The 23,400-nt window shown below is 47.0% G+C and overlaps 1 protein-coding gene and 1 long non-coding RNA gene across 2 annotated transcripts in view; one reads left to right on the top strand and one right to left on the bottom strand.

Moving 5' to 3' along the window:
- The window catches only part of LOC123478881 (coiled-coil domain-containing protein 162-like), a 33,828-nt gene extending 22,921 nt beyond the window's left edge, over nt 1–10,907 (bottom strand). The window contains 5 exon segments of the mRNA XM_071219628.1: nt 210–222; nt 7,971–8,064; nt 9,181–9,323; nt 10,242–10,442; nt 10,889–10,907. Of these exon segments, the coding sequence (XP_071075729.1) occupies nt 210–222; nt 7,971–8,064; nt 9,181–9,323; nt 10,242–10,442; nt 10,889–10,907 (470 nt within the window).
- A 503-nt stretch (nt 10,908–11,410) lies between these two features.
- Nucleotides 11,411–16,019, top strand: LOC123478885 (uncharacterized). Its single transcript, XR_006654288.2, has 4 exons — nt 11,411–11,494; nt 12,932–13,168; nt 13,847–13,917; nt 14,028–16,019. It is a non-coding gene; the product is annotated as an uncharacterized lncRNA (long non-coding RNA).
- Nucleotides 16,020–23,400: the final 7,381 nt, after the last annotated feature.

Below are 23,400 nucleotides of genomic sequence, written 5' to 3'. Positions count from 1 at the left end.
GCTCTAGAGTTGAGAGTGTCCTGGGACTCAGACCTCGGTCCACCTCTTTCTACTGACACTCAGTCCCCTGGCTATCTTACCTAGTCTCACGGCTACATAGCATCCATATGCTGCCAACCCTCAAATTCAGGTTTCATACCCACTTGGCATCTCTCCTTGGATGTCTAAAAGGCATTTCAATCTTCACTTTTGCTTATTGAATTCCTGACCTTTCCTCCTCAACTAGCCATCTCAGCTGATGGTAATTCTATTTCCCCAATAGCTTAGGTCAAAAGTCTTGGAGTTATTATGGAGAGAGTGAAGTAGTCACTCTCTCAACCCACTAGTGACTCCTTCAAAAATATACCCAGAATCCGACCACTTAATACTTTCCCTGCTCCCAACCTCTTTTGAAGCACTGTGCTTGGATTGTTGCACTAGCCTCTTGCTTGGATGACTGCAACAGCCTCCCAGCCAGTCTCTCCCTTATCCCACCCTTCCTTCTTCACTGTCCATTCTCAAAACAGCAGCCAGAGAGATCCTATCAAAATATGTCAGGTCATGTCACTCAAACCTTGGACAGGCCCTCGTTAACATTCAGGGTGAACACTGAAATTCTTGCAAGGCCCCGTGTGTATCGTTCCCCTTTCACCCGTCCTCTCCCACCCACCTCCTGCTCCCGGTCACGCCCTCCTTTCCAGCCATACTTGGTCTTTGCTGTTCCATAAACACAATAGGCTTGCTCTGCTTGGGGACCTCACAGGGGTCCTCGTTCTGTCTTCCGTGCTCTTCCTGCACATTCCCATCGAGCTGACTCCCTCACTTTCTTCAAACTTTGCTCAAAATGCCCCTCTATCAGTGAAGTCTATCGGAACCACCCGGTTTCAGGTCGCCATGTGCCCCCTTCAAATCTCCACTGCACCATTCTCCTTACTCCATCATTTTCTTATTGCTTGTGTTCATTGCTTATTGTCTGTCTACCCCGTTCTAGATGATAAACTCCACGAAGGCAAGGATTTTTTGTTCCGTAACAGTAAGGATGCATCCTCGAAACAGTGCCCAAAATATAGAGGCCTAGAATATAGTATGTGCTCAGTAAGTAGGCCCTGGATGAGGAATGAATTAGTATACATATAAAAAAGCCCTGAAAGGATATGTTAAAAGTGAATTCAAAGTGGTTACATAGGGGGTGGTAAAGAGGGTCAGAGGTGGCAACAAGGCTTCTAAATATGTATTTTTGATATCATTTTGAGTTTTGAACCAGGTTAAACAAACAAAATCAAATTTAAATACAATATGACAATGCTAGAACAATGGACGTATGTCAGCATTCCTTAACTTACATGTGGAAGAGCAAACGCACATGTGTGTGTTAGCTGTGCAGTCCTATCTCCCTGTGCATGGCCCCTGGGGTGTCTTGAACCAAAGAGAGACCTATAGGGCCAGAGGCAGGAGCCCAGCCCCACCCCACTCCCCTTTCGGTCAGGGGTGCTGGCCATCGGCAAGAGCACACACAGGGCCCCTCCCTGCCCCTGGCCCTCTCTGATTTCAGATGAGATTTCTGATTCACACTTTCATTTTCCTGACAGGAGACTCAGTGCACATAAGAGGAAGCATCTTGCACAATCTTCCCAGAGAGCTGGATATGACAGAGCAGGAGCCTCTGGTATTTGCACTTATTATGTTATTTATGGAGGTGGGGTCCTCTTTTTGAAAATGGGATTCCCCGTTTCTTTTACAATTGTCTACTTTCCATCATAAACAAATAAATCCGATTTTGCTTTTCCTTTATGACAATAAAAGCAAGTAGACATTGAAGAGTTTATGTGCCTACAAGTTCCCACTTCTTAAGATGTTTAAGGCTTTCATAAATCTAAGCTTTGACAAGACAGAGCTCATGTACACTGCAGACAAGGAACTGAGTGCTTTTCCCAGGAAACTTCGGGGGCAGGTGTCTGGCTCAGAGAGGCCTAGTGAGGGACCACATCCATCCCACACTTCTTGTTTGGGGACCATCACTGTGAAATGCCCACAGAGCTGGTTTGGGGTTTAGCTCTGGGCTTAGCTGAAGGGGAAGTATTTTCCCTGAGTGCCGAGAAAACTTCCACGCACACATCTCATGAGTTCAAGTTCACACGTGCATCTGCATCTGTAAGCAGGCAAGGGAAGCCAAGAGTAGGATTCATCCGAGAGAAATAATTCCTGGCCAAGTGGAGTTGGCAGTCTCTAAATGTGTCTTGTCGTCAGCATGTGTGGTTGGGGCTTCTTTAAGGTGGGCGGGTTTTGACAGAGCGTGGCAGTAGGCGGGAGACAGCACACTGGGGCCAAGTTCCGGTTTTGTTCTTCCCTCTCACTCTGTTCCCATGTTCTTTTTAAAAAAATTTTTTTGTTATTGTTCAATTATAGTTGTGCCCATTTCCCCCCATTATTCTCCCCTGCCCTGCCTGCCCCCCATCCCCCATGTTCCCATGTTCTTTGACTGCAGGAAACTTTAACTTCTCCGTGGCCAATTTCCACTTTCTCCCTCTCTGAACACAACTCCCCGCCCCCAAGTAGCCTCCTCCCTCTAGGAAAGGCATCTTCTTCATTTGCTGCTATTTCAGTATTTCGTTTCTCTAACACAACCACCAGCCCTCTGTGCCTGAGTGGCCCCTGGGCCCTAAGCCGAGGCAGAACTGAAACTTAAAGTCACACCACTGCCAATCAAGGTTGTTTCCCAGCCAGGTGGAGAACCTTGCTGCTTCACGCATACGCATGTATTTTTACTCCTGAGTTTCTCAAGCTGCTCCCCAGGACACTACTTCTTTGAGTTAATGACAGATGTTCCCAAGGGGAAGAAGTGTTCAGTGGTCAAATAAATTTAAAGAATGTTTTGTACTCTCGCTCTCTCTCCTGGAGATTTATAATTCACAATAGGACAGTAAAGTCTCTAAGAAAGTCGGAGTAAAGAAATCTTTTTAACGTTACTTACTCCAAATTTCCCAAACTTACTGTGACAAAAACCAAATAAAACCCTTTTCTCTCAACCCCTGCAAAATGGGCAGAAATCCTCTTATTTAAAGCAATTAAGCCTGAGAGAGCTGATCATCCAAATCAAGAAATCTGTTATACCAGAGAGTGCTTAAAAGATCACATGCACCGTCTTCAACATTTTATTTAACTTAAAAATACACCAATATACAAACATTTGCCATTCTTCTAACACAAAGCCTAGCCTTTTCTTTGTATATATGCACTCACTGAAGTTCTGTGCCATCTTTCTTCTATAAACTATAATATTTGTGTATGGCCTACAATCTCGAGTGTTCTTTTTATTTAGTGTTTCTTTCCTTTTATGGAGAAAGCTTAAACACTGTAAAACAATCCGAATGCATCCTTTTTAAAGAAAAGTTTTAGGTTCACAGAAAAATTGAGCAGACAGTATGGAGAGCTCCCATACATACCCTGCCCTCACCCCCAACACACAGCTCCCCTCAAAATCAATATCCCACATAGCGTGGTAAACTGACCCAGCTGAAGAACTCCACCAACAGGTTATTAGCCTCCAAAGCCCATGGTTTCCATTACGGTTCAGAAACTGTGGGCCTGACAAACGTATAATGATGACATGTGACATACCGCACAGAGTGGTTTCAAGGCTCCAAAGCCCCTCTGTGCTCTGCCTGTTTATCCTTCTCTCTTCTCTAAACCCCTGGCAAACACTGATACTTTTAATGTCCCCATAGTTTTGCCTTTTCTCGAATGTCATGTAGTTGGAATCATACAATATGTAGCCTTTTCAGGCTGGTTTCTTTCACTTAGTAACATGCACTTAACTTTCCTCCACGTCTTTTCGTGGTTTGATGGCTCCTTTCTTTTTAGTGTTGAATAATACCCCATTGACTGGATGTACCGCAGTTTATCCACTTCAGCTTACTTCTCACAGAAGAGATCTCTCTCTTTTCGTACTCCTAGTTCATTGGTTTACATAATACAAATTAAATTACTCAAACACAATGACAAATAAAAGTGGCAAACGGGTTTGGAGCAACAATGATCAATGATGCTAGGTAAACATACACAAGCCAAAGACTGTGATTAGCAAGCCCTTTGCCTGCTTGTGCCACCAAGGGACCGGAAGGCTGCAGGGAGTCCATGAGCCTGTCAGTGAAGGGTGGTTGGGAGAACTCTTGCGTGAACATGCTGAGGGACTTGTGTCCCAGGGCGCGCCCCTGGGGACATGCTGGCCTAGACCATGCTCTCTTGAGTATTTGGATTGTGCTTCCCTCCAGTGAAACATATTTATTCACTCACCTTTAGCATATGTAGGTTTATGTACGTGTAATTTCCTACAACACCATCGCTGGCTAATACTGCAAAGCATGATGTACTTAGGGAGAAGGCCCTGAGCAGTGAGAATCGGGTCTCAATCCACATTCCCAGTAGTTCCTTCTACCTTTCAATTCGTCTGTCTGACTTCTTATTAGTTGTGATTAGTTCTTTTTTACCTCACAATATGGCTGACGATAAGCCATAATATGTACCAGGGTCAGAAGTATCAGCTCTATTACTTCTTCGTATTTACTTGTGGATTACCTCCCCCCACCCCCGTCACATTAGGATACTTCAGGGGGGAGTGTCACATGTGACTTCTTACACTTGAACTTCATCTACTCAGAAGTTCTAATATTTTCTTCCCACACCCCTGGGATATATATACTCTACTTTGGAGACTGGTGGCCTTGTAACTGCTTGGATAAGATTAGAAAATCAATTAAAAATGACTTCAATGCCCAAAATGTCAAAGGTGGAGAAGGGTAGAGCCTTTCTGCCTCAGTGGGGCCTCTCTCCCTGCCCAGGCGAACCCTGAGGCTGAGCGGGGATGCCGGAGCTGCTTCTGCACGTTCCCACGAGAGCCCTGGTTCAGCCTCCAAGAACCAGCTGCAGACTGGGTGTGGCTGCCACATTTGTAGATGAGAAACTGAAAACTCACATCCACATTCACTGAGAAACTGAAAACTCACTCACAAAAGATTAAGCTCCCAGACAAGGTGAAGAGGAGGGAAGGAGACGGAAGGAAGCATCAAGGGTGCATTTCCGGCAGGTATAAATGTAAACACCTCAGTCAGTCGACAGGGAGAGAGAAGACCCCAAGGGGAGGACAGGAGCCTCTGATGTCCCCTGGTTTCAGTCTCTTCATTTCCAACTCCCTCTGAGACACTCCTGGCCCCAAGCTAATCTTGGCCACAAACAGTGGTCTTGCATGAAGCAGCCCCTGTTAGAAGCCCCCTCCCCAACGGCTGCTTCTTGCTGCTGAAATGAGCAGGATGTGATTTTATCACCTTCTTCAAAGGTATCCAACCCACAGAGGTCTTAGGAAGACTAACTTGAGGAAGTGTATATAAAAGCGCCCCCGGCAGGCAGTGGGGACTCTGTCACTTGCATGGGGAGGAGTCAGTTCAGGAGGAGACCCAGGCTTCCACACGAAGTCAGGCTAACAGATCCAAACCCAAACCCAAACCACCCTCATCATTGGCATTTATCTTAAAAGTGCCAAGAGTACAGAATCTGAACGAGAATTTGGAATTGGCCAGTACGTATACTGTAGCCAAAGTAAGACTTGGTACTATCAACCTTACCACCATTAAAACTGACTCTGCCCCTGCTCTCTGCCCGACTCCCACCAGCCCCTTACTAAAGGCCCTTTCCAAGCACAGCTGAGATGCACCCCGCACGGGGCAGCACGCTGCACAGCTGCAGAGCAGAGATGCTTCCTCCCCAAGTCTCCTAAGAACCACAGCCCCTGAGGCGCAGATGGTTGCACCTGCCTCGTGCTTGTGGATTTTCTCCAAGGGAGCAGACTGGATGCAGCAAACTCAGCACAAACAACAGGGCTTTGTGTCTTGTTAAATGTTCTGTAATCGGAGCTCAACCACACTCAGCTCACTGGTGACATTCAGAGACACCTGGGGAGCAGGGGGTGTGGCTTGCCTTCTCCCAGCACAGCCTTTTCCCAGAGCCCTGTTTACAGAACTCAGCTACTCCAAGCACTGATTAAATGACAATGGCTTAGGTGAGGACGGGGGTTATTCATAAACGTTACAACCTGTGGATGTCGCCTCAAGAGGAAAACCTAGATTATTTTGCTAGTCATATAACTCCTTTGTATATCAAAGGTTGTGGATTTTCCTACAAAATTAGTAGGAGATAGGAATAGACATTGTAGTTCAGACGGGACTAGCTGTGGAATCTGTGGCGCCCCATGCAAAATAAACACACAGGTCTTCTTGTTGAAAAAGCAGGAAAAAAAAACCATTATAGGTACTAAAAGATAGTTTTCTTGCCTATCACAGTCTCTCTCTCTCGACTTATCATGGTGGTCTTCTCGGTTTTCAGGGTTGCTCACCCGGGCACAGGAACACTTGCAGGGCAAGGTCGACCCTCATAGGCTCCCAGGAACCCGGCCCCGTGAGTGGGTGCATGAGTGCATGTGGTCCACCAGGAACAAGGCTGAGGTCTTGTTCCCTGGCCAGGGGCAGAGAAGCCGAGCCGGGAATGCCCCTTCCCACAGGCACACCGCCCCAACCCACTGTAGATGGGCAACCCCACGGGTATTACAGCCTCTGAACTGGGATATTTTAGGCACCCAGGGATGGGCAACAGGCTTGTCCCCACTGAGTCACCATCTAACTCACTGGGCTGCTGTCAGCCTGGGATCCCTGAGACACTGCCAGGTATACACACCCCACCGGGCCTTCGCCAGGTTCAGGCCCCCACTGGAGTGGAGAGCTGCAGCGATTGCTGAGTGGGGATGGTGAGGGGAAGTTCAGGGGTGCCCTGGGAGACAGAGAGCTGAGAAGCAGGCAGCTGAGAGCCCCACCTGGCAAGGAGGGGAGGCAGCAGGAGGTGGGACTCTATGTGAGCCAAGGTTCCAAGCCCTTGGTGCATGCTCCATCGACTCACTGGATTCCAGTTACAAAACGGAAATTCTAAGTCAAAACTAGGAGTTTCAAGGTGGCACCCAAAGAATGTTAAACTCCAAGTGGCCCTGCCTGTGTGAGCACGCCGGTCATATGCCCATGAAGTGACCCTGACTTTAAGATTTTATTTCCTTATTTTTAGAGAGTGGGGAAGGGAGGGAGAAAGAGAGGGAGAGAAACATTGATCAGTTGCCTCTCACACGCCCCCAACTGGGGACCTGGCCTGCACCCCATGCTTGTACCCTGACTGGGAATAGAACCAGTGACCTTTTAGTTCGCAGGCGACATTCAATCCACTGAGCCACACCAGCCAGGTGACCCTGACTTTAGACCTCAGGTGAAAGCAATGATTTTGATTGCCTTCCACCCCATGTCTATGTCATATATGTGTACTATCTACATGTATACATGGAATAAGAAAAGCTTTGTGTTCCCCCATTTCAACTTTACTTCAGTTAGAGTTAATAAGCAGGGTTGAGACTGAAGTTAACAAATGTTTTCTATTTATGTATTTATTTAAAAATGTATTTTTCAGTTACGGTTAACATACAACAAATGTTTTCTATTTAAAAGCCCTTTAAGTGGAAGGCAATGTATCAAAATGTTAATAGTACTTTTCTGTGGGTCAGGATGTGAAAAGGCAATTTTTGTATCATTTTTCTGGGCATTATAGAGCTTTTTTACTCTGAATATGGATACACGGATTGCTTTTATTATTAGGAAAAAACAGTAAATGTTATTTTTTTAAATCCTCACCAAGGTTATGCTTACTGAGTTTTTGAGAGAGTGGAAGGAGGAGAGTGAACAAGAGAGAGAAACGTTGATGTGAGAGAGAAACATTTCTCAGTTGCCTGTCGTACGTACCCGACTGGGACCGAACCGTCAACCTAGGTATGTGCCCTGACTGGGGATCCCACCCGCAAACTTTCGGTGCACCGTACAACGCTCCAACCCACTGAGCCACCGGCCAGGGCAGTGAATGTTATTTTGTAAGATACTTTATCTGCAGGCAGAGCATGTAGCTCCTTGGACTTTTCTGACACAACCAGTGCTCTCTCTCTCTGGTAACTTTCCTTAATACCTCCGGGATCATATGAATTTCAAGATTTCCCAGAAGTTTCTGAAGCTAGAGTAAGCAGTTTGAGCATCAGTCTCCACTTTTGGTTTACACTTGAGGCTTCTAAGTCAAACTCCTGCCGAAGGTCCTTGGGCTGGTCCTGGCTGTCCGCTGCCTCCCCCCGGGGAAGAAGGACAGGTCCCTGTCCAGGACTCCCGAGTGTTTCTGCGAGGGTAGATACACCTCTCGGAGACCCACATCTTTTCTTCGTGGCTTACATTCTGACTAATAAAACACAACCCTTTTTGCCAAGTTCTGTTAAATTGCAAAGGGCTCAATGTCTGAGGTGACCTCATGTGTTTTGGCATCTCTAAATGTGGCCATGAATTTTGTGATCTGTTATTACATGAAGAGCCCTCACATCTGAAACTTGATTTAGACACCAAGGAGGATTTCACGAGAAGATTTAAAACTCCATACACAGCCAAGAGAAAACTCTGTTCCAAGACCTCGAGCCCTTACTTTATACGTTGTGCTTGCAGAGCACACATTGCTTGGGACTGGTGTGTGTGCGTTGGGGGCGGGGCACTGATTTCTCTTTGATGCTCATGGACGCGCACCTCGGCATCAACGCCCAAGGAGCCAGAAGCTTCGCTCACCTCTCACGATAAGCACAGCTGCGCGGAGCCTGTGTCCCAGGACCGAGGTGGACAGACACGTGGGAAAACAACCTCTCCACGTAGACCAGCTAACACACACCAAGTGGGCGGAGCGTAGATGGTGTTGTCTTGTTCTCAGAAGAACAATCACAGGAGCTGTTTTAAATATTTCATTTCCACGGGTGTGTGCATTGGGGTGGGGATACTTTGTGCTGGATTTTATGTTTCGGATGCTCGTGATTATATTTTCTATTGTCGTCTTTTTTTCGTGGTGGTACACCTTAATTTTGGGAAATTAAAATATGAAAATCTAGACTTAAATTAATAATTCTGAGACATTAAGTGGTGGTTATTAGCTTATTCAAAGCCCCAAACGCCTTTAAATACTTAGTTCCCTCTGAGCCTGTTCAGTGACTTACAACCTTCAATTTACACTCCACTGCATAGGAAAAAACACTACTTGGGTATATCTGTTAATGGCATAAAGAAAAATTCCAAAGCCAGATTCGAAACAGCTCCTGCATACCTGCTGAGTTTTTATTTGAATTTCTGAAGCGCCTCTGGGGGGAAGGATAGATTGACTACTTATTATAAGTTCTTCAAATTCATCGTCTTTCCCCATCCTCCTGGCCATAGCTTTCATGCTTGGGTACAAAATGTCAGTTCCATTAAAAAAGTGAGACAGAAGTTACAAACAAACACACTTTTTTTCTCATTAGATTCTCTGACAATTATTTCCATTCCTGTTCTGTTTCCTGTCATCACATATAAACCTCCCAACCCATCACAGGCGCTCACATCAACATGTAAATTAACCACATCTGCCATTCCCTTGGTCAGTCTTAAACCCTGCGGCCTTTTCCCATTTGGTACATTTAATTTCCGTCTTTATTTTTCAAAATACTGACAAGTCTCATTCCCTAGTAACTGGGAAGCTGACTGTTCATAACTCATCAGATACACAATCCACACTACCCCACCAAACTGACCCTTCCTGTGCTCAGCAAGGTCCTGCGAGGTGGGTAGGTGCTCTGTGAATGCTTGTCGGGTGACAGGCACGTGGCCAAAGCAATGTGTCTTTCCTGCCAGCTAAGTCATCCCAGCCAGAGCTTGCAGTTGAGAAAACACCCCCCTACCCTTGCAGACCTAATTATACCTCTGCACCATATACATTCTGGCTGCCACACATGAAGCTCTCAGAGACTCAGCACTTGGGTCTAATGGGGCAGAGAGTAGGCAGGAATCCGCAGCAGCAGCATCTCCCTACCCAGCGCTCACTGGGAACTGATGAGCTAAAAACCGTAGAGTCAGCATGGTGGGGACACTTCAGAAGCACAAGTTCCCAGGGACAGAGCTCTGGGTAAATGATAAGCAGTGTTGCTTGTGTTGCCAGAGCTGTCCCTGCAGCCCACAGAGTGCAGCTTTTCCTGTAAAGACTACTTGTAGGGACATGCTGCCTAGCTCCCTCTTTGCTCAGTGGGGAGGCCGTACCAGGATTCATGAACCAAATCTCACCCCCAGAGCAAGGGGCTGGGATTTGCCCAACCCCAGGTTCACATGAATTTCCACCTCAGCAACATCAGCCACAGAGCTCTGAGAACTGTTTGTGGAGAGAGACGGAACTGATGTCCTGGCCTCGCAGCTTAAGGTGGCCCCAGTGCCCCTTCAGCACTTCCAGCTGCTTCCACGGCACCAGAAATGACCTCAGCAAAGAAAGGGCGTGCACGGGCCTCCCCAAAGTTTGGGGGGCTACCCGGTTGCTTGGGAACTGACTTCTGAATCCCAGTACTCTGGACAAATTTGCCTGAAAGCATTACAAAAATTCTTCTTTGTTGATCATGGACCCAGACGGGATGAACTTTTACCTGGAGAATTGCAGAAAGAAGGCTCTGGAAATGACTCTTGTCCGCAGGAGGAGCGGTTTACAGACCTGCAGCACTCGGGGGGACTTAGGGAGGGAAAGCACCCTTCCTGAGCAGAAGGGAGAGACAGGCCTCAGTTTCAGCTTTCTGCCTGAGCCTTGGCCCACTTATTTTATGCTTTTTTACTCGGGTGCTAACATTCTCTCTCCCTTTGAGAAATGAAGGTTTTCATGTCTAGCCTCCACATTCTGCAGAGTGCTTTTCAACACACGTGAGATTTAACTCCCCATGTGGTAGAGCAGTAACATAACCTTAAATTGGGGACTTCAGCCATTGGGTGGGCAAGGGAAAGGACACTTAAGCTAATCTTACTTCCTGCTCCTTCTATCATCCTGTAAAAGTTAGGCAGAGAACATGTCTCTTAACTGGAACTTATTATTCAATAGATAATTTTACTTGAAAATTATGATTTGCTCACTCATTTCACTGGTGTTTTTCTTAAGTAAGTGTTTGTGGAGGGGCTGCTATGAGCCCTGGAAGGAGTGGAGGGAAAGGGGTTTCAGGTTCTTGCTCTCCTGTGGCCAGTGGTCTGAGGGCTTGTCAACCCAGAGGGCGACAGACAGAATGGGCACCTGCGTCCAGGCTCTCAGCCTGACAGCAGCAGCTCCGTCACAGGAAAAGGAGCTTCCCTTTGCACACGAAGCCGGCAAATCTGGATTGTGATGTTAGGGCAAGAATGGCGTCAGAGAACAATCAGGTATTAGTACCTTAGATGCTCGAGTTTCCTGGGTAGGAACAGGAAGAACTGCCGGAGTAACCCGATCCTAGATCAGCACTATTAACATATTTGAAGGAAGGTGTGGCTGCCAGGAGAGGGCTGGTCAGAGGGACAGGTGGCAAACAAGACCAGGGCGAGAGTAAGCTCCTGAGGACGCCTGGCAACCCCTCAACCTTGTCGCCAACTTCCTCAACCGCCAGGTAATCCGTGCAGTTCTGGATTTATTTTACTTTCAGAAACCTTTTGTCCCATGAATCTTAGGCAGTGGCCCTCAATATCCGACAGACCAAGGCCAAACATGGTGACAGGGGGTGGCAGCCTGCAGGCCACAGAGTTGGTCCCTCTGCTCAAAAATCCCCAACGTGCCTCTGAGGAACCCAGGGTCCTGGGGCCACAGCTTTAAAGGCCTTGAGCTAATTAATTCATCACTTTCTCTTTGGAGTTTTAGAGACTGAAGCTTAAGAGGTCACAGAACTGGTGGCAGCGCAGAAACAGGAAACCCAGTATAAGCTCCAGTGTTTCCTGCTATCTATGAATAGTTAAATACTCTTAAATAAGACAGATCGTAAAAATAAAACTAACTAAGATAAATACTAATTTTAAAGCAGACTGGCCTTGTTAGTATATAGTTGACACCTGAAGGACGTGGGGGTCAGGGACACCGGCCCCTGTGCAGGTGGAATCGCAGGGACATACAGGGCCGACTGTGTATTTGTGAAAAAACCCATGCACAAGTGGACCATTGCATTTTCAAACTTATAGGAGGTCGTTCTGCGTGGCGTGGGCCCAGCCCCCACTCAGGAAGGCCAGTGGAAAGTGAGGTCTGGCACACAGGACCCATGCCCATGGATAGGTTCTCCCGTGGGGAACCAGGCCTGCATTGAACCTAGGCCAATTTAAGACTTGCTTTTTGCTAAAACTCCCTCACCCTGAATTGAGGCAGCAAACTTTTACTGCATCTCTTTAAAGTAACTTCCTAAAATCTATGCTAAACCTTCCAAGGCGAATGTAACTCATGAGGCATGTGACTTCGGGAGCGTCACTTAACCTCTGCAAGCCTTGGTATTAACTGTAAAATGAGAATAACGAAGTACCTACTTCATGGAATTATTGTGAGGATTAAAGAAATTAATAATTAATAAAGCACTCCAAACAGATCTCAATCATAGTCAATAGTAGTATTCACAGTATATGGAACAAACTTATTGATTAGGCACAGAAGGCATAATGCCTGGGGTTCATAAAATGTTTTAATTTCCTTTAAAGTTAGAAAAAACAAAAGAAAAAGCAAACAAAATATAACCAGACACATTGAAATTAAGAACAATCCAACAATAGCCAGAGGGGAGGGGGGCAGGGACAGTGGGGAGAAGGGTTTTCAGGAACTACTATAAAGGACACTTGGACAAAATCAAGGGGGAGGGTGGAAGCAGGGGAGGGAGGTGGGTTTGGCTGGGGTGGAAGGAGTAGTGGGGAGAAAATGAAGACAACTGTAAGTGAACAACAATAAAGTAATTTATTTAAAAAATTAGAAAAAACATTTAGGTTGAGTAGAATATTTTAATATATGATGTTAATATGTTTTTCTTTACATTAACATAGTTGTAAGCTGTAACTTTGCATTGTTTTGATGGCAGAAGGGGCCCATGAAGACAGCGGTGCTGGAGCCATGGAGGTCAAAATGCAGCCTGGGAGAAGCAGTGCTGAGACAAAACCTGAAGAACATTTCTGGGATTGGCCGAGGGAGGAGAGTCTACAGAGGAATCTGAGAAGTTGTGGCCAGCAAAACTGGGAGCAAAACTAAGAGAGAGCTGCGCTTTGGGAGCCAAGGAGAGGCTTCCAGAAGGACATACTATGTCAAATGCTGCCATGGGGTCAGGTTCTGCTTAAAGAGTTCTCTTTCTATCACTATTTGTAGATGGATCAGGGGTCACATGCCTCTGAGCTGCCAGCCTGGGTATTCCTCCAAGAGGCTGAAAAAATGGCCAGGAATGGATGTCCTCTCTTCCAGATCATTCCTGGCCACAGGAATTTCAGCTGAGTTTACAGCAAAGGCTGATACCAGCTGAGACCTTAATGCTCTTCTGATGTAAGAAAGCATGACTCACCTTGCAGGCATGGGGTTTACGCCTCATTATGAAACAACCTGATTATCTCCTAAATTGTTCACCACTGGCCAGGGTGTGGAGGATCTGACCTGTAGACCCAAGGACACTCCCTTTGCAGTCTGCATCGGGGTGCGTCTGTGACAAGTGGAAAGACCAATCCTACCTGCATGTTACCTTTCAGGGTATCTGGGCTGCTACTCATGACTGGACATGGCCCTCCATCTTGCAGGAACGCTTTCCAAGGGAACAGCACAAATGCCCGAAAGAACCAAGTAATAAACGTGGCAATGCTGTACCGTGTTCATCACAGACACCCTCATGCGAACAGGATAGCTGTGTCTACCCCCAAAACACTGGATACTTGTGTAGAAATAGTTCTTGATGTGTAGTCCCTGATGATAGAGGAGAGGGTAACAATCTTATTTCGTTACATTGATTTTTCAGAAAGTGGCTAAACACAGAAGGGTTCTGAAGACTTCTGTGAAACTAGTCAGCACAGAGTTCGAAAGGTCCAGGTCAGTGCCATACCAGTGCGACATATTTATAATCAACAGAGAAAACGTATTCAAATGTTCTCAATATTAGGAGTCTTAAAAATTTGTCCTTAATTGCCGTTGTGATTCAGTTCTAGGTAACAGCTCAAAATCAACGCCACAACGTCACACCGGGGCCTCCCTCCTCTCCACGCCGTTGTCCCACTGCTGAGGCACCCCGCTCCTTGCGGCACCACTGCAGCGCCGGACACAGTGGGCCTGTCTGTCTGACCCCGCTCGATGCTCCCAGACCTGGTACTGGCGTCAGGCAATTCTGGATTTGGAGTTGATTCAGGTGGCAGCCAGGCAGGACCCCCACATCCACCTAATCCCGGGTGTCACCCAAAGGCAGAAGGAACAGACCCACTGGTCATGGTCCAACCTTGTCTTCTGGGTCTAAAAGAGGGTCAAGGCTTGGGCCACAGTCATGGCCTGGTAGCTAGGGAAGGAAGAAGTGTGGGACTTACATGGGGTTGGTGTTGGCGTCACTACACAAAAACGTGAAGATGAAGGTTTTAGAGTCAAAAGGTAAGTAAGGCCTGGGAGGTGGTTTTAGAGATAATGTCCACCAATTCTTTGTTACTCTTCGCATTTAAGGGTGGAGCTTGATTCTTTGCCCCTCAAGTGTCTGATGACATTAATGACTCGCTTCTAATGAATGGACTATGGCAAAGTGATGGGGTGGCATGTCTGCATTAGGTGACAAAAAGACCGTAACTTCCATCTTGGGTTCTCTCTCTCACTCCCTCCTGAACCGTTCACTCTGGGGGAAGTCCTCTGCCACGTTGTGAGGCCCGCAGGGAAGCCCATGTGAATAAGCCTGGGGGTGGGTCTCCTACCAATAGGCGAGTGAGGGGGCTTGGAAGCAGATCCCCCTTCAGCAGAGTGTCGAGGCGCCGGCCAACACTTGTGCAGCCTGGTGAAAAATTCTGAGCCAGAACTACCCAATTAGGCTGCTCCCAAATTCCTGAGCCTCAGTAACTACATGAGATGATGAATGTTTATTGCTTTAATATGCCAGATTTTAAGGTAATTTGTTATGCCGCCATAGGTGACTGCTAGTTTGTGAGCTAGTGCTGACGCGGCTGCCCAGAGCTCTAACCCCTGCACTCCTGACCTTGAGTTCTTCAGTTGCGGCAGGTGGGCGCATTGCTGGTGTCTAGGGGCTATAATAGTAGCCAGGATTACATCGGACAACACATGTTATAAACAGGGCTGTTCAGAACTCAGCTGCTGACCTAATTTATGTATTGTCATTGCTATCATTATTGTTTATTAAATGAAAAAGAGCAAATGTTGGTTTTGCTACCAGCTCTGAGCAGATAAGCTTTGCCCCAGTTAGCCTGCTGAGCAGTTGAGAGGCAAAAACCCTTCCTAGGAAAAGCCGCTGGCCATAGGGACCAGACTGCTTCGCCACCTGAGAAGGGGGGCCAAGCAAGACTGGAAGGCGTGAGTTCAGAGAGTCCCTGAGATATTGAAACCAATGAAAACAAAGTGGCAAAATCCCCCAAGCACAGCACAGCTTTTATAGGTATAAAATACCTCTCAACGCACCTGGGGGCTCTGTGGGTCCAGTGCTGAGGGCAGGCTGAGCTGTGCAGCAAAAATGCTCTTCACCAGGGACTTGCTCAGAGGTTGCAGCCCGTGGTACAAGCTGTCTGTGACAGACTGGTAGGCAGCAGCGTTTCCAGCCGTCAGAAATGTTCTCCTAGCAAGGAATGAAGGGAGTCTCTTTAAAAGAGGTTACTTAAGCTTCTCAAGCTCAAAACTTTCTTCAAAGTTACTGTAGCAAGACAGCATTTTGAGATATTAACAGATTTCTTTCTCAGCGACTGCATCCGTCCCCCCTTCTTCACACACTGCCCATCACTTACAATTCACGGCTCTCAAGGGAAGGCACACATACCCTAGGTCAGCCGTCCCCAACCTTTTTGGCACCAGGGACTGGTTTTTCCACAGAAGAATGGTGGGGGAGCAGGAGTTAGAGCTCAGGTTGAGGGCTTCCTTCGAGGCCTGGCTCCTAACAGGCCAGAGAGCGGTGCCGGTCCATGGCCTGGGGGTTGGGGATCCCTGCTCTGGACTACCAGTGGCCAATAGAACGTTCTGCAGTGTGGAAACATTCTGTATTTGACTGTCCAAAATGGTAGCCACTGGCCACATGCGGCTGTTGAGCACTTGAAATGTGGCTACAGCGACTGAGGAGTTGACTTTTAAATGTTATTTCATCTAAATCAATATTAACTTATGGTTTACATTAAATAGCCACATGGGACTACAGTTTGGGTAGTTCAATCGTCGCCCTAGAATGACGATATTGATTGTCTGGTGAAGTGATTATTTTAAGATCAAGAGTTGAGACAACAATTCTTGATAATCTAAAATCAAATGTTAATAAGAACCTGGGGTTCGAAAGAGAAAGATTTTTCCTTTGTTTTCAACAACCTTGGTTTTGCATATCATGAACCAAAAATCCTGAAGACTAGAGCATGAAATTTTTACCGTAAACTGTAGAGAAGGAAGTATGCATGATAAATTACAATGACTTCTTGCCCAAAAGGAAAAAAGAGTTCAGCAAGCAAGGAAAAACTGTTTGTAGAGCTTAGAGCTAGTGGATGCCCAAAACCCGGACATGGGACAAGCTGGGGTGCGGGGGAGGGTGTCCCAGAACGGAAGGGAAGCCTTTTGCCTGGGTCCTCCCTGGGTGTGGCCCCAGTCTTGCATGAATCAGACATAGAAAAGAAGGAGATTAGGAATGACTAAGGGAGATGTTGGTACTGATGGAAACGAGGCCACCCTGCAGAGACTACAGACAATCAAAGCGGGGTGGGGGTAGTGCCTGAGCCCCCCACAAATGGGTGTCTGCGCAGGGGGCTGGGTAGCAGCCCAGCCGGGGAGATCTGGGGTTGGACCAGCCAATCAGTCACAGAGAGAGGGGAGGTGGCTACTCTTCCCTGACTGCCGGGATGATTTATAAGCGTCCCCAGGAACAAGGATCACCTCTGAGAGGAATGAAGGAGAAGACAGGGGTGGTGTGAGGCCTAGAATTAAGGTCCACTATTGTGTGCGGCCTTGACACCCGGTAAGATCAGGAGGGCCTTGAATGGCCTAACCACAGTTCCCCTCCCCCATCTGCCCCCCAAGGACCAAGCACAGTCCGTGCTTATACCCCTGAGTGCTGGTTTCAGCTTCCTGGTGGATGAAAAAGGGGTGCTGTAATAATAAATCATAAATTCCTACCTGGGAAGGTCATGGGGGGTAGTCACACCCCAGGCCTGTAACTTCTTTAGAGAAGGTTTTTAAGCCAGCCTTCCCCATTGTTCTTGTGCACAGAGGCTAATACGCCTTTGCAACGCCCCCTTTCAGACCCCTCTGTCTAAAGTGTGCAAGAGAGCGCATAATCTCATTAACTAGCCGGTAAGCTGATCTCCCACCTTCACTGATCTCCCTTGGTTTCCGTCCTAATTTCACATGCAGAAGAGAAACTGCAAACTGTCATTCTCCCAGAGCATTCGAGATCCTGCTCCCCAGCATATGTCATCAGTTTGGCCCAAATAAATTCTTATAAAAATTCTCTACAGGTTTGGGTGTTTCTTATGTCAGACCACAGTATTATTCAAACGAACCAATCATATCCTCCTGTGGGAGTCAGGGGACACCACATCCTTTTGATGCACAGTCTCCCACAGCCCCTGGTATTTCACTCTGTCCCCAAATGCAATTCCTCTGTGGCCCTGCCTGGTGTACAATGTCTTCTTCCCCTGGGCTGTGAGTGTAGGTGACTAATACATTGCTGTTATCTCATCTGTCCAGTGTTTGGGGCCTTGTGCTCCCCGCCCCCAACCCTAGTGCCATCCCCACACCCCTAGGGCAGAATCCCTCCCTCACCAACAGAGTAAGAGGTCATTATAATAAAAGAAAAGGGATAATTTTGAGTTAATTAATTTAAACATCAAACTGACCGCTTTTAAACTCTAAATGTGGCTGAATGACATGGAATTGGAAAGTTTAATCTTTTTGCCATCCGCCGAAGTAGGGGCTTATGAACTAAAAGGCGCTCTACATTTGCACATCAAACCGTGCACTGGAGCAGAAATGTACCACACTTTCCATATTTGAAGGAGAGTTAATAGAGATGGGTGAGTACTGTTATACACTGAGACGGAGGGTAATCGTGGACTCACCCTGACCGCTCAAGCACGGAGCTCGGAGCTGCTCAGTGGAGGTGTCGACGTCCAAGCCTGTTGAGAATTTTTAGTTTACTTGAGCCAAACTGACAAGATCTCAAATACTATGGAGAATGGCAGTTTTTCAGTTCTTTTTATACATTTAGAATTAAGGAGGGAAGTAAGGAAGGTTACAGAAAAGTGGGAGAGAAGGTAGGAGAAGCAAGGTGGGTGGGGAAATCTCTATGACTGCTTTTAGGTGAGAAGATCACATGCTCCCTTGAGGGTGGTTATGGCTTGGAGGGATCTGAGAAGAGAATTATTCAGGCATTTTAAAGATGTGTTAACCTAAATGCATGAGAACAATGGACAAGGCCTGCTTAAGGCAAAGATAAAACTTTTACTGAAGAAGTTACAGGCCTGGGCCCTGGCTGGTGTAGCTCAGCTGGTTGGAGCGTCATCCTCTAAACCGAAAGGTCACGGGTTCAATTTCCGGTCAGGGCACATAGCTGGGTTATGGAGTCGGTCCCCAGTCCAGGTGCGCCTGCAAGAGGCACCTGATCGATGTTTCTCTCTCACACTGATGTTTCTCTCCCCCTCCATCTTCCTGCCTTCCTCTCACTCTAAAATTAAGAAGCATGCCCTCAGGGGAGGATAAAAAAGAGCTTTAAAGAAGCCACAGGCTTGCAACGTGACTACCCACCATGACCTGCCCAGTTAAGAATTTAGGATCAGATCACCCTGTGAGATTGCTTTTGGTCACTTGAACTTGTCAAATTTATTACAGAGTAAACATTTTCTCCCATTTCTCATATTTTTCTTGTTTCCTTAAGATTCTCACAGGGCCCTGCAAAGGGACCCACGACTCACTTAACCCACAGGTGTCAGGGAGGCATCAAGCCCCCACTGCGTGGGCACTGGACCAGAAATGCCTGAGATTCAAAGATGGGTCTGACCTTCAGCCTGGTAGGGCCCTGTGAGGCAGAGTTCGTTATCCAGCTGCTTCTGACCTTCCAACTGAACAAAAGAAGGAAAGAAAGAAACAGTAGGCCAAAATGGAGTCACTTTTGCTAAGCTACCTCACCAAACTAAAACTTAATAACTAATCCAATGGCAGTTTCAGCCTGAATTTTAACTGATCAATCTGGGATTGTCTGGTCAGCACTAATGAGACAATCTGCCTGATAAGACCCTCTGCTGTCCCTCAAGGGAAGGTGTCCTTGCCTGGAAGAATCCACTCTTGACTTCTGAGTCCCACTTTCTTCCAGTCTGTGACAACTTCCACCTGTACATCTCTTCTGTGTGACCCTGCAGTTGCTAGGTGGGATGCTTCCCGATTCATGAATTGCTTAATAAAGCCAATTAGATCCTCAAATTTACTTGGTTGAATTTTGTTCTTTAACACTCTAAACTCCCAAGGCACTTTCTACACACACATTTCTCTGATGGCATTCATAGGTTGTATATATTGACTGAAAACAACGGGACCAAAAGGCAGAATATTTTAAAGGAAACCTTTCCAGCCCAAATCCCACACAGCACCCCACACACTTTCCCTAGTTGGCTCCTTTCTCGTCTTTCCTGCTGCTCTCTCTCTCCAGGCCACGGAATTATTTCTCTCCCTCAGCCTCTGGGCCTAGCTTTGTTACCATCGCACTTGTTCAATCTTTGTATTGTTTATATATTAACATTTATTTTGTTTATTATGATGTTTTGACATCTTAGAAGAACCTTTCTGGCTGGGGAGAGGCTGCCCCCTCCGGGCTAGCCACCTTCTAGAGCTAGCACAGGCCTCAGCCAGGGACTGAGCCCGAGATGCAGAACACCCACCCAGAGCCCCGCCTCTCTCTCTGCCCACGCCACCGCAGTCAAGCACACGACTAGTTAGCAGGCAACCAGAGACCGTTCCTACAGACCAAAGCCCCTGAAATGATCGGATCTGCCGACCCGTAACCTGTCCACCCTGCCCTGCCTGCCTATCCAGGCCTCGGCTCTCTCCTCGCTCCTGACCGACACCGACGCTTTCCCGTGAACCCCGTGTGGGCGGCACGCCTCCTGTTTCTAGGACTTGAGTATAATAAACTCTGTCTCCCGAGTCTCTCCTGTGTCTCCCCTTGTGGCCGCACCTGACTGATCATCACGTAAAAGAACACAGAGCGCCGACGTGCTCTCTTACCCTGGCAAGTCTGTGCAGGACTTTGTAACTACCCGGTGCTGATGTGACCACAGCTCCTGGCGGTTCTACAGCCCCAGACACAGCTCTGTGCACGTATTAGGTCCATTACTTTATGGGCTCTTAGAGACTATTTTAAAAGTATCAGTATAGTTCAGATGTTCATGGGACTGCTACTCTAGGCCACAGAATCATAGACTATGGTACACTCTCTAGAGAGACCAGAGTGAAATTACAGGCACTACCACTGGGAGCATCATCCATTAACCTTTCGCTCACTCTCCTAATTCCTCAGTTCAGGTCACCGCCCTTCCCAGGGACCAAGTCCCCTTAATCTTAGAACTGTTTATTAGGGAGTGGTACAATGTAATACTATATAAAAAAAAGTTTTTAAAAGGTTTATTTTTATTGTTGACACTATTACAAATGTCCCCATGTCCCTCCTTCCCTTTGCCTACCTCCACACAGCCCTTACCTGTCCCCCCTTACCTCAGGTTTTTTTATTGATTTTAGAGAGAGAGGAATGGGGGAGGGAGGGAAGGAGAGAGAGAGGGAGAAACATTGATGTGAGAGAGAAACATTGATCGGTTGCCTCCTGTATGCGTCCTGACCAGGGATCAAACCCACAATCTAGGCATGTGCCCTGACCTGGGATCGAACCTACAAACTTTTACTGTATGGGATGATGCTTCAACCAACTGAGCCACCCGGTCAGGGCTCTCTCAGGGTTTTAAGATGGTACCCCACATTTTTAGCACTAGATCCTTTTCTATTTCCTCCTTCTGCATGGGCCCCATATTTTGAAAGACTTTTCTATATCCATTAAGCATTTTCTCATTTTTTAACTCAAAGCCACGTCAGCCTCTAGCCCAAGCCCTGAGCTGCAGGAAAAGATGAAGAAACATGATATAAAGGAAGTAACAGGGCTCTGGAGTGAGACGAACTGTATACACTTAAATTCCGCTACAACAAGCTCCGGGACCCTGGGCGAGTTATGCAACTTCTCTGAATCTCTATTTCCTCAACTGTAGAAAGAGTAACTCCCACAGAGTTAGCACTTGGAGGGAGCTTTCCCCCCTTATTTCACTCAGTTCCAATGCTTCCAGTTAAAAACAGGGAGGAGCTTGACATTTTCCTTCCCCGCAAATTTTTTGGGCAAATGTGTCTTTTTTTGTCTCATTCAGAAACACTGAAAAGGGCTCACCAGCCCTGTGACAGCTCCCTCAGCCTCAGTGGGGAAAGCCTGGCCTGCACCTCCATGGGGCTGTGTCTCATCAGGGCAGCTGCCGGCCGCATGAAAGACACAGGGAAACCCATCTGCAGGACAGGCCAGCTTGTTACTCGTGCCAATGCAGCACCTGTCACCTGCCAGCCTCTGATAAAGTCAGGTCACCCCAGACACCCACTAAAATACTGGAATAGATGCATCAAATTCTCCAAACCGTTCTGCCACACACCAGTTATCCATAAGCAGTCAAAAGCAGTCAAAGGCTTCCTAGAACACCAATCATCTTGTGCGTGACAGAACTACGCGCAGCAAGCTGGTGCAAACCAGGGGGTTCCTGGATGTGAGGATATCAACAACAAACCAAAGCAAAAACAAAAACACCGGCAACGTGGTCTGGGGAAGCCAGGCAAAAGCTGAGACTCAGACCCTGGAGACCAAGACCACGGTCACGAACTAGGCCCAGCTCACGTGAGGCCTTCTCTGTATCTCCCAGAATTCCCCAGGTAACCCTGAGGCACAATTTAATATCTGCATGTTTAGAGACACTAACACTGGATGAGCATAACAATAAATTAAGAAACAAGGAGAAAACCAACACAAATTCAAGAACTGAGGAGTTAGTGTTGTTTTCTTTAGTGATCTCTCGATATACTCCTAAATCAGGCTTCCTGCCGGAAGTTGTTGTATCTTCTTAAGTTTCTTCTTTTCACCATGGTCCTGCTAAACATCAGCATTAGCGGCATTTTCTCATGCCACAGGTTTTACTCTGTTCCATAGCGTTCCTTTGAGGGGGGTTTATTTTTGCCTCCTTCCATTCCTGAACCGCAAAGGGATTCAATCCATTAAATCACAAGGCGGAAAACTTTTTCTTAAAGGGTCAGATAGTGAATATTTGCAGCTTTGTGGATCATAGGATCTCCACTGCAACTATTCAGCTCTGTGGTGAAAGCAGCCAGAGAAAATCCCTAAATGAATGGCCACGGCTGTGTTCCCAGAAAACCTCTTTTATGGACACTGAAATCTGAATTCTATGGGATTCTTTTCTTGAACTATCCCCCATTTACATGTGTAAAAGCCACCCTTAGCCCACAGGCCGCGCAGAACCAGGCAGGGGCCTAAGGCAGTAGTTTACCAGCCCCTGCCTTAAACAGATGAGACCCATGAGCACCACTGTACCGCCCAAGCACTTACCTTCCACCCAAATGATTCATTCACCTGAAATTAAAGATAAACTCAATCCTCAGGCACTTCTTACATTGGCCAATAGGAATGTGCCCAGAGGTGAACAATAGGCCCCAGGCAGTGTGGTTCCAATGACATCAGAAGACGGTAGCAATTTCCATCTGGTCTTCCCCTGAGTTGAGTCAAGGGTGGGTTAACAGGAGTAAAGTGAGACTTTTATGCTCAGAAACATGTATCTATCCTGTAACCCGAGCTGGTCTATGCCACAGAGAAGCAGGAGCCAGATAATTGGTGACTCTATGGGGCCACTGTCCTATGGTCCATGAGCTCCATCCCTGCCTGCCTCCCCCCACCCCCGGTCTATGGAAGCAAGCTGCTCTCATTCTAGGCAAGAGTCTTTTCAAACTCTGGAGATGCCTTCCGTTTACATAAGCAAGAAGTTCCCTGGGGTAAACAGTCATACTTGCTCAGAGTTGGTGAGCTCTGGGAAGGGCGAGGGAACTTCACAAGCTTCCTGTCTCTTTTGATTATCTAAGGATTTTTCCTTGTTTGCAGGTTCAGCACTAAATAAAATCAGCAGGAGGGGTTGCATTTACCATTCAGCTTCTCTTTTTCTCCCACCTCTGGGCTCTGAAACTCCAAGTCAGAATTTGCAAGGAATTTACGTAGAGCAAAGAAATAGGACTATAACCCAGGAGTTCTTTTTGGATTCCAGCTAC

This window comes from Desmodus rotundus, chromosome 11, assembly GCF_022682495.2.
Source record: "Desmodus rotundus isolate HL8 chromosome 11, HLdesRot8A.1, whole genome shotgun sequence".
Lineage (NCBI taxonomy): Eukaryota > Metazoa > Chordata > Mammalia > Chiroptera > Phyllostomidae > Desmodus > Desmodus rotundus.
This window is presented reverse-complemented; position numbering and strand designations above follow the sequence as displayed.